This window comes from Diorhabda carinulata, chromosome 9 (genome assembly GCF_026250575.1).
Source record: "Diorhabda carinulata isolate Delta chromosome 9, icDioCari1.1, whole genome shotgun sequence".
Lineage (NCBI taxonomy): Eukaryota > Metazoa > Arthropoda > Insecta > Coleoptera > Chrysomelidae > Diorhabda > Diorhabda carinulata.
The window spans coordinates 18,073,903-18,085,894 of record NC_079468.1 but is presented as its reverse complement, the minus strand read 5'-3'; the positions used below and the strand labels follow the sequence as shown (position 1 = coordinate 18,085,894).

At 32.9% G+C, this 11,992-nt stretch overlaps 1 protein-coding gene across 1 annotated transcript; it reads right to left on the bottom strand.

The window, feature by feature from the left end:
• Window positions 1-1,804: 1,804 nt before the first annotated feature.
• Window positions 1,805-10,522, bottom strand: LOC130898176 (beta-galactosidase-1-like protein 3). Its single transcript, XM_057807261.1, has 4 exons — window positions 10,205-10,522; window positions 8,762-9,133; window positions 5,461-5,808; window positions 1,805-2,901 (listed from the first exon to the last, which is right to left on the bottom strand). The coding sequence occupies exons 1-4, from the start codon at window positions 10,461-10,463 to the stop codon at window positions 1,955-1,957; spliced, it is 1,926 nt and encodes a 641-aa protein (XP_057663244.1). The 5' UTR covers window positions 10,464-10,522; the 3' UTR covers window positions 1,805-1,954.
• Between the last annotated feature and the right edge of the window lie 1,470 nt (window positions 10,523-11,992).

The window sequence follows — 11,992 nt, the reverse complement described above, 5'->3', positions numbered from 1 at the left end:
TTAGTGTATCAAATTCCTCTCCTTTCCAAACATATCCCATGATTTTTGATTAACGATAGACACTGTATTTTAATAATTATTGACCGTGCAACAACGAAAAACAATCTCATATGGGATATTATATTTAAGATTATTTTTCTATAATAAATTTGTAGTGATAGTATAAGAAAAATAGTTTATCATACTTTTTCCGTAATCGTATTATTGAGAAATGTGTGATTTGAGAGACACACTAAAGGTTTCCGTAGAGCTCAATTACTTGTCAATGGAAATAACATAAAGAGAGTCAATAAATTTAAATGTTAAATGAAAAATGGGATTGCGTGAGGAAGTTAAAACCCCGGATAGCAATTGCAAAAACAGCTTTTACAAAGTTTAATCCGCCGAGAAGTCCCCCTAAATCTTAGATTGAGGGTGATAAAATGTTATATTTGACCAATCCTTTTGAATGGTGTGGAGACGTGGTCCCTGAAAGTGAGATCCTTAAACAGAATAGAAGCAATGGAAATGTGGCTGTTGGTCAGACTTCTGCGGATCCCATGGAACGATCACTTGAGTAATGAGGAAGTACTGAGGAGAGCGGGTATGGAAAGAGAACTGATCGCGGTAATTACACAACGAAAAGTATCTTATTTAGAACACATCCTGCGAGGACCGAGATATACAACTCTCAAGCTCATACTGATGAGAAAGATCGATGGAAGGGGAGGACCAGCGCGTAAACAACATTCCTGGCTACGGGATATAAAAGAATGGTGTGGCATTCAGGGTGCGGTAACAATTTTTCGTCCTACAGAAGAGGGTTGCCTTCAGATAATAGATTAGAAGTTTTGGACAAGAGAACACCTACACGCTGTATGGTACTTGAATGGTACTTGAGGAAGAAGAATAAATACTTGCTACACTTTGACATTTATGTTCTTAGTTTTCTTTATAAATTGTTTTATTGTGAAGATGTGACCATGTTTTTCTTTCCTTAACCCGCTCTAAGCTTCTTCTAACTGTGGCTCATATAATTTTGATATAATACTTAATAAAGCTCGTAATTGTTTCATCTTGTCTCCTTCTATTTGAAAGTGAACAATAACACCTATTTCTCAATCTGTTTTTACTATTTCTGCCCATATTTTTCAAATTTCTACCGTAACTTCATCATGTGTACCTTTACTTTCTTGTTTTATAATGGCATCTGTTATTTCCTCTGATTTTATAACGTCCTCTTGTAAATCATTTGTTCTCAGATCATGCCTCATTTACTCTTAAACGATTTGTCTAAGAACCTAGAAAATTGACAACATATTTGACCGTATATCCTTGCATGTTATATCCAGAAGATGTCGAGCTTCGAATCAGACTTCGCAATCGATATTATTTTCCTATTAATCGCCATCTTTCGAATATCTATTGAGTTAATGGTTTAGTTCCACGGTTGGTGTAGTAGACTACGTTTTCGAACTACATCTGTGTAAAGAACTTGTTAAACCTGATTAATTTGAAAAATTTAATTTAAAGTAGGCAAAAATCGAGTGCAAAGGTTCCGTTACATGCTCACCTGGTAATCTTAGTAAAGAAAATCGTACGAACGTATAAAATTATTGTAGTGTCATGGATCGTTGATGATTCTGCCAAATTTCAAATTAATCTGACGCTTTGAAGTGGGAGAAAATCGATTTCAAAGATTTTTTTTTATTTTAGATACATACATACAGGTAAAGCTTACATAAAACACGTTAAAAATGGTATTCTACGAAAACTTAGAATGTCTGTAGTTAAATATTAGCCTTTAAATTATGAAACAATGAAAATCAGTATAATTTTTTATTATCCATTCATAATATTCCATAATAAATAATAAAAGCATAGAATTTCTTACACCGTCATATAAAACTCACAAATTAGCTACCATACTGTAACAAATAAATGATTTGTGTATTTTTCTGAGTATTATTTATAGTTAATGAGACTCGTATAAATGTCCCGTTGCAAATTGAATTTTACTGTCGGGTTTAAAATGTTCGAATACAATAATGCTGTTATCTCCTTCTTGTAATAACGGTGCTGGTAAGTATAAGGTTTGAATCGGTCCCATTCTAGCATATCTACCAATAACAAATCCATTAACTATAACTATTCCTTTTCTCCAATTTCGCATATTCACATAAGTGTCTTCCGGCTCACCTTCTATATTTAAAATTCCTCGATATAAAACAGGTCCAACAGTATTTTCATCATAATCATCATTGAAATTCAAATTATAATTCCAGGATCTCTTGAATTCCAGAGGGTATATCAGCCAATCTGTGATATATTGATCGTTTACAAGGACTCCGCCTTGCCAGAGTCCTTTGTATTGTTTATAAACTCTCACATTTACTCTTCCCCAATTCTCAACTATTAAATCGAGTGTAGCGTTTTTAACATCAACAGTTGAAAGAGTTAAAGTACTGTTTTCGATTCTGGAAGTACCAAATTGATTCATATCAACTGCCCGAGAAATCCAAGGTGAAACTAACTGCCCATTAATTAGGACCATAACCGTATCGCAAACTCTTCCTTCTATTTTCAAAACCGCGCCAGCAGGAATATCTAGAACTTTTCTATAAACAATATATCCAAAGCTTTGACCATTATTGTTATTAATATCTATAGTTTCCATTGCTACCACATTTTTGGAATAGACGGGGGAAATTGTATGTAAAATTTCTTCAATTTTCAATTGTTTCTGAATACTTATTTCAGGATAAGCGATTTTTCTCGGTGGCGTTGGAACATCTGGGAGTTTAGTTTTTATCGCATTATATTTATCTAACAGCTCTTTAACAGCCCAATACTTATCAGTATAATCCCCTGATTCATCTAGTGGTGCACCATAATCGTAACTTGAGATTATTGAATGATAATCTGAAACACAAAAATAAGTTTAGTTCTTCCAATGTCAATTGCAGAAGACAGTTATGCGAGGAACAATCAATATTCCGTGGAATGTGTGTCAAAATTCATCATCTTCACTTTTTATCAATGAAAACATCGAATCGTGAACATAAATACATTTCTATTGGCCGAAGCTGTCGGAAGGCGTATGTACACAAAATTTTGTTCCAAATCTCGGGTTCCACATCAACTAATTTTATCTTTCAACAGTTTCTAGGAAATAAAAAAACCAATCAAATTTGTTTGCAATGAATACATAGTACTTATCGCATGTTGATTTTTTCTACATGTTTGTTAAGTACAAAGTTAGGATGTTTTTTATAATTTGTTCCGTGTTCCGAATCTATTCTTTCTGTAAAGGCTTCGAAGTAGAAATAGATTATTTTTTCATCTATCAAACTGATTGTACAGAGTTATGATGGAGCAGCGTTGATGAGTGGTCAACATGCATGATTATGACTAAAGCTGCTCCTACAAATTCGCAAGTATTTTTTCTGGAAATTTATAATATTTATAAGATCATTTATTCCTGGATAACCTGTTGGAACTTTAACATCAGGACCATTTACGTTGTACAAAAACTATCTCATCGAGTATTTCCATGAAATAGAAAAACATTTCTCCAACAACTCAGTTTGTAGTACAGCCGCTGTACACTCAATGATGTCCAATTTTTGTCCGATGCATTTTCATCTTGTAATGCTCCATCAAAATATCCTATGCATTCAATTACAGCAAAGAAAAATTGAGCCCATCGTCCTAAGAGATGGTATTGACAATTTTGAAAAAAAATTGATATTGTTATCAGAATTAGTGAATCCTCAGATGTTAGAAGCAATCAATTACTAGAAGAAAAATGGAAAAGTCCATGCAACAGCCGACTTGATCATCGTATTTCGGTTATACAGGTGTGTGATGTTTTAAATTTTGCAAGTAAACTATATTTCTTGTGTGGCAACCGTTCCAACAACCCAACATTCCAGCTCGAAAGCCGATAAAATCAATGGAAATTTGACAAATACGACAATTTTGAGAGGTAAGTTTTCTTAAAAACATTACAGAACACCTAAATTTTTTTCCACAAGTTTCCTTCATGCATAACAGTGAAGCAGTGGGTCTCCATTGCTTTCGAATCCTGAATTTATTTTGTTTAGTATTTTTTGGAAAAGTAAATGAACATTCATCCATATATAATCAAAAAAATGTTCGGAATCCTTTGTTTTTATATCTTTATAAATCTGTTAATACCTATAAAACATCTTTCTTAAAATCTTGATTCCGTTTTAATTCTAAAATACTAAAGATTCGCCAAAAATCTACAGATTTAAATAATTTTCAAAAGAAAAAAACGACAATGCCCTAATAAATATGACTGATGTACGCAAAGAGGACTTCATCAGATTACAATAGCCAAAATATCGAAATTGAAAAACAGTCTAAACAATAACAAAGAGCAGTTAAAGACATTGAAGAAGATGTGTGAAATTGGAACATTTGAGTGTATAGAAGAAAATTTAAATAATGCATTAATTACAGTTAAGAAATATTCATAGACAAGGTACAGGAAAACGATGGATTATACAGGATAAATCTTTTGCTCTTCCTATGTACAAAAAAAGTCCTTATGTTCATTTAAATACTTATTGTGTCAGGCTACAATTCCAAGCAAAACGAACGGTGTCAAACGTACCGACTAGTTATTTCGCGCCATAAATTGAAATAGTCGAAGTTTGCTTTTCTTTTTCTTCCTCTTCTATGCAACACTAGTTCTATTTTGGAGTCATAAATTAATTTTATTCCTGGGATGTTTAAAATCCAGCTTTTGTACAATCTCTTTGGTGGTAGGCTGTCTCCTTGTGGCTGATAAAAACTCTTTGGCACTTTTGACTATCCGATTTTTGACCATTCTGTCCAAACTATTTTTTCCTCCAGCTCTAACCCATCTGGGAACACATTCCAATTTACAAATTTGTCTTATGCCGTTAATGCTTATTAGTCACCCTAGTTTTCTTAACTTATGTCATGTCCAGATTATTTGCTCCTTATTGAAATATGATTACGTCTCCAGATGATGTCGCTACAAAAGCACGACATGATATTCCCAAATTATAGAATACTTTTATCTTAAGAAAATGTTGGATTTGAGAACCAAACATTTTAACTTGGAATTAATTACTTACCTTTGTAATAATCAACTTTATCTGCGACGCATATATCAGTATAATCATGTTGTTCAAGAATAAGGGCTATTGTCCGAAAAAAATGCTCAACTTAAGTTATTGGATTTAAGTAAAAGATCAGGACAAATGTTAGATGAATGAAAAATTTGATTGAATTTTTCCATTCGAGCAATCGACAAACAAAAATAATATTGGAATCCGCTAGAACGTCACGAAGAAAGAACGGATTGGCGTTGTTATTTTTATTATTTAATTACTTCATTTTCCAATAGATATGGTTGTTGCAAATTATTTTGATGTAAATTTTATGCTTTTTCGTTTGTACCAACATATAATAAATTAATATTACCTGTTTCAAGGTCGTCAAATTTTAAATTCTCTGCGCCATTCAAAAAACCAAAGTTTGTTCCACCATGAAACATGTAAATATTGACAGAAGACGGATAGCTCAAAATTTGTTCGTAAACTTCCTCAAAACTTTCTAGTGTACCATTACTATGAGATCTTCCCCAAAAATCGAACCAACCAGACCAATATTCCATTGTCATCAGTGGTTTGTCAGGTTGATAGGATTTTAGTTTATCTAAATTGTTGATTGCATCTGTGTTAAAGTTACCAGTCATGAAAAAGAGACTTCGTATTGTACCACCTGCTCCTCTAACTGGATTATCCGAGGTTACCAAAAGCTCTTTTATACCTTAAAGAAAACAGGAATGTATCTTAGTTTCTTATGGTAAATAGACGTATATCCTTCAATTAATGTTTTTTTACATCGTCCAACTGTGACAGTAATTTTTCTTTCCATGTTTGGAAGATTTGAAATAAAGAAATAACAACTATGTGTAGAGTGTTTCAGACAAAAGTTTTTCAGAGTGAAAAAGACGAGATTTAGAGCAGAATCAATCACGGTTTAGAAAATAATGGAAAGCAATTTAAAAATTCACTAAAATAGTGATTAGAATATTTTTTTTTTTCATTGCAAAACATATAAAATACTTAATATTCGCAATTTTATTTAATTTCTTCAAAAATACTGATCAAGTTTAATTTAAACGACATTCGAAATCATTTCCATTGATATTTTAAGAGTGATGTTCTCATCTGGCAGAGAATGAGCGTCATTTAATTTATAACCTACAAACTGTCCCCTTAATATCTTGTACGTTCGGTTTCTAAATACCTCCATTCAGGTATAGAAATTAACTTTATCCTCGCCTTCAAAATAGGCTCCTTTCATCCACATATATAAAAGCTTACCAACGCTTAAGGCCAGTTCAGTACTCACAAAATATACGAGGATGTAGTACCTAGCCTGACCTAGACATGGCGGTAGTTGTTTGAAGAATACCACTGTATTAGAAAGTACACAATTTATACAGCATATGTCTCAAGTTTGGAAACGCCACGTTGTTTAGTATCTGTTTGGCAGCCATCAATAATAACATTTTCAGTGAAATTGTAAACATGGAAAAATTGGTTATCGTCATGTAATACAATAATTTTATTTGAAAGGCTTTAGCCCAATCAATATAAAAGCTGAACTAGATTCTAGTCTGGGTAAAACGGCTCCTTCGTTATCAACAGTAAAATATTGGGTAGCAGAGTTTAAACAAGGCCGTACGACCTGCAAAGACCAACATCGCAGTGGTCGACCAAATGAGGTGACAACTACAGAAATGTTGAAGAAAATCCACAAAGCGGTGCTGGATGATCGTCGATTGAAAGTACGTGAGGTAACAGACATAGAAGGCATTTCAAAAAGTGAAAAAGCTGTGCGCAAGATGAGTGCCACGTTTGGCCACAATGGAATAAAGACAGTGTCTTGAAGATGAATGACTATTTTAAGGAGATGGTCAATTCTTATTATATAATAGGTTTCGTTGATATCGTTGGGAAAAGTGTAAGGAGTTGAAAGGAGATTACGTTGAAAAATGAATATATTTTTTTCCAGAATTTTGTGTTTTCTTTATTGGGCCAGATATTTCTGGGACCATCCACGTATTTTTGGGAATAGGCATTAAATGCTGCAGGACCTGTCACTTTGTATACCCAGATTTTAGATCTATATTTTGATAACGATTCGTACGATTTTTATGATAATTCGAGCACAGGGTTTATTAATTATGATGAATTTAAACAAAATATTTTGACAGTCGAATTGAAAAGAGCGGCAACGTTTTATGTTCCAAGTACAATAAATTGCTTTATAAGTCAACCATGTAATAAATATTTTTTGTTTAGGTAGATTAAACGAATTTACGAATAGCTCCTTATATGAGTCCATTTTCATAGTACAATTTTCCATACATTTATTAAAAGCCTCTGATCAGATGGACTATGTTGCCATGACAATATGTTGCCAATTACTTTTTATGGCTTCAAAAGTCTCATGTCTCATGTTTCCCGAAACGAATGTTTTAGTTTAGAATTGAGGAAAAGCTCAAGAAGAGCCAAATCTGACGAATATCTAGGCTCATTTAAAAATCAGTCACAATCATACTGTGAATGTGACGACGTGGAAAATCCTAGTCTGTCCATGAATACGATCGTTAACGACGAATTGCTTCAGGTAGATGCGTCAAAATTTCCAAATACTACTCCTTATTGACAGTTGGATTCTCTGGGAATAATTCATGTCGAATTGAGCCACGGTAATAGAAAAAATTGAGCGCTACATTGATTTTCGTTCGACGTTGACGTGGTTTTTCGGTTTCGGTTCATTTTTGCCTTTATTCGTTATTTTAATCTTTCTAAGACCAAAAATGTCTATTCTTGAATGCATTTTAAATAATTTTGGGTTGAAAAAATTAATCACGTCTCTAATGAGATCCGATCTATCAACCATAGTTTTGTAAGCCGCCTACACGATCCATTGAGCTATCGAAGAAATCGTCATTTGGATGGGCGGATGTAATTTGGGCGCTAAAGGATTAATGTACTTTTTACAACATGTAAACTAGGCGCCAAGACCGAAGGGTCATTTTAATCCTATGTGTATTTTGGGCACTAACCGACTGAAGTACATGATTTATGAAATACAATTATTTATTAAATCACCGACATTTATAATAAGATATATTTTTGTATTTTTAGATTTTCCTATAAGAGAAATGACCTATTATCACTTAAGTTCTGAAAAAAATTACCGTTAGAGGGGGCTACTTTGCACTTTTTTTAAATGAAAAATCTGCCCTTAATAAAGTTTCCTCACAACATTTTTGTAACACTACAGAATAAAGTAAATTTTATATTTCTTTATATTTTTATTTAGTACTTAAGTACATATTACATATAAAATAAGAGATTTACATAACCTAACCTAACCTAACCTAACCTACTTAAAAATCTATCAACTTTCCCTCTATTGGGTTATTTTATGACTCGACCTACCTGCACTTCTTAGCGCAAATACATGTCGGATTATCTACCCTTCTTGGTCAGACAGGTAAAGAAGAATGGTTAGCGCCCAAATTACGCCCGCCGATTTGGATACAGTATTATTTAAATGATTTATTTTACAAAAAACGTATGTGTAAAAGTATGCGAACAAGTCATAAAATAGATCAAGATTTGATCTAAGACTAACAGAGTAAGTGAAAAAAAAGGCTAGCAACAAAATAATGTAGAGTATAGAGTAAGACAGTACTCACCGTTATCTAACATGAGTTGTCGTAATAACTTCAAATATTCCAAATCCTTTTTGCCGGATACTGCGTACTCATTTTCTACTTGAAACATAATAATAGGACCTCCATAAGTGAACTGCAATGCAGCTAACATGGGAAGGAGCATATTGAAAAATCTCGTAACATATTTCATGTATGATTGATTACTCGTTCTCATTTCAAGTTCTTTGTCACGTAATAACCAACTAGGAAAGCCTCCGAATTCGAATTCGGCGCAAATGAATGGACCTGATCGAACTATAGCGAATAGATCTTCTTCTTGAGCAGTCTTAAGAAATTCTTCTAAATGTAGAAAGTCCGACATATCATTATTTCCTTCACCAAAATCAAATTGACCTGAAAATATGTTTTAATCTAACAAAATTCTTTAGTACGGTACATTCTAATAATTGAACTTTTGTTGATGTAACGTACTCGAGCTCTCATGAAGTACTCTATAGTTTCAATCTCATTTATCAGTCGGGAAACAAAGAACTACATAAAAAAATCAATGGTCATTAATTAAATAAAGTTAAAATTAATCGGAAAGTTTATTTCACAAAAATTGGTAACTGCTCTCCGAATTAAGGGCCAATTTTACATCCTAGGGTAAAACTGGAGATTAAAACAAAAGTTAGAAGTCTAATTTGAACCAAGAATAAACCAGATTGCTCTATTCTACAGGTCACAGTTGAACAGACATTTTTCTGTCAGTTGCCACAAATATAACTAAAATTTTTCCGAGGTTTGTTTCAAAGTAGAATTGTTCAAGAAGGTTGTATAAACAAAAATAAACAAAGAATAATGATATCGTGCAATTTCTATGAAGTAATGCTTTTGGTTAACCTTGGGAAGAAATACAAAGAAACAATCGAATCCAAAAAAGTGTTACGCTAACTTTGAAGGGAAAGGAAAAAAATTGGGAGGAGTTGGCAAGGGAATTTAATGATTAAAGAACGAAAACGGTCATGTTTTCGATAGAACCACAAAAAAATTATTAAACAATATATGGGACAATTTAAAGATTTGCTTTAGAACGGAGAACTTTTTGTTTACTCAGCGCGTCGACAATGTTGATAATTTCTTCATCATCATCGTCCAATTCATCAATTATAAAGTACACATCCTCAATTATTTTACAGAAACTCTTCATAATATTGTAAAAATGTAAACAATTTGAAAAAGTTAGGTACGGATCCTCCGTTTCATGTTAAACTGAAGTTTATACTACCCCGAAGTTTGTCAGTAAACGCCATCTATGAAACGAGAAAAAACGGTATAAAAGTCACTTGTAAAATTGGGCCGAATGGAAAACTTTCTCAACTGATAGAGTAAGTTCACCTACTAAATATAGTTGTTGAAATATAATTAAAGATTGGAAGATGAAGAGCAATTACCTGCAATATATTAAAGATAAGAAACAAATACCTGATTGAGGCTCATGTAAATTCCATGGAATATAAGTTTCAACGGTATTAAGTCCTGCAGCTCTCATTTTTCTCAACCTATCCCTCCAATATGCTCTTGGTACTCTAAAATAATGTAAAGCTCCACTATATATCGAAATATTCCTGTCATTGAGGGTGAAATAGGGTTGGTCTACAGATAATCCACTTTGTATGCCTCCTGTGGTATAAAAGGCATAATTAGTAGGAAGACCAGCAGAGTAATCCGCAGAGAGAGCCATTATGATCACAATAATATATCTATAAATGTATTATTAAACTAATATTCACTTTGATTGTTAAGATTGGATGAGTAGCATGCATTTTTATCTGATATTTTTAAAGTACTTGAAGTTTGGTACCTACTTTCTCCAGTGCCGGATTAAGCAAGTGCGGGGCATGTAGAAAATTCTTGCAAAGAGCCCTTGCTCTATTATGGGTTCTCCAGTGAGAGGTGATGAAAAAAAAAATTTCCAAGTATGTATTCAATACAAAGTATATTATATTTTTAGGAATAGGTAACATCATATTTTATCAATTGTGTACTTTAAATCATGTTTATATTTTATACTAGCTGACCCGGCAAACTTCGTACCCCCTCAATCGATAAACAAAGACCCAAACTTTTATACAAAATAAACTTGAAAGAAACAAAAGGAATCTTTTTTTTCTTAAAACAAATAAAAAAATGCTCCTGAAAATACTTCCTGAAATACTGGCTATTTATAAGATTTCAATTTTATATTAACAGACACATACAGTTATGATACAGTCTGTTAATCAATTTAAAGCTTTTTGATAAATTATAATTTTGGTTTTGTGGTGCGTAAATAAACAAAGATGACGGTTTTCCGACGCGCAACATATAATTGTCCATGCGCGAAACATGGAAAGTTGATTCCACAATCTTCCAGCGACAGGCCTTGTGATTTATTTATGGTCATCGCAAAGGCCATACATACCGGAAATTATAAACGTCGTATCTGGGATACATATATAGAACTGATAAATGCAGACTTTTGCAACTTCTTATCGAAGGGAAAATCGAGGGAAAACGTGGTCCTGGCAGACGACAAGCTTCATGACTGAAGAATATTCGCGACTGGACAGGTTTAGACTCTCAGACACTGATAAGAAGGGCCAGCGACAGAAATGACTCGTTAGAAGAGGGCACCCCAAGAAGAAGAAGTTCAATAAACGTTTTCTTAATTTCTATTTTTTTTTGTCAACTATTTATGACAATTAACCACATTAGACAATTTATTTTCAGTTTTTATTCTAGTTGTAGCTCATTCTTATGCTCACCAGCAAACTCTCTTCTGATTGTAGGTATCTGTCTACATATCAAAGATAGTTTATACCGTATTGAGTGATACTGCGATTTGGGAAATTTAAATGTTTTTTATATAAATGTTTTCACAATCGAGTTGTATACAACCACAGCGGTATCTAAAATATTATCTACGCGACTCGACGCCTTGGAAATTAAACTAACTGTTGCAAATAATCGATTTTAGTTTGAGCCGTCCTGTATAGTTGTAAATTATAGTGACATTAGATATTATACTATTTGCAATATTTGAACACTAAATTGTTTTTATGTATTATGTTTAATGACTATTTCTTTGAGTTATTAGATCATATTGTGTGTACAGCTCCCAATATATTTATGATGAATCCGTTGGAATCATCGATACACAGTTCGTCTTCCTGTTCCGTCAATTTCAGGTTACAAAGTAACTTCGCCATGTTTATTTTACTATTTATGTAC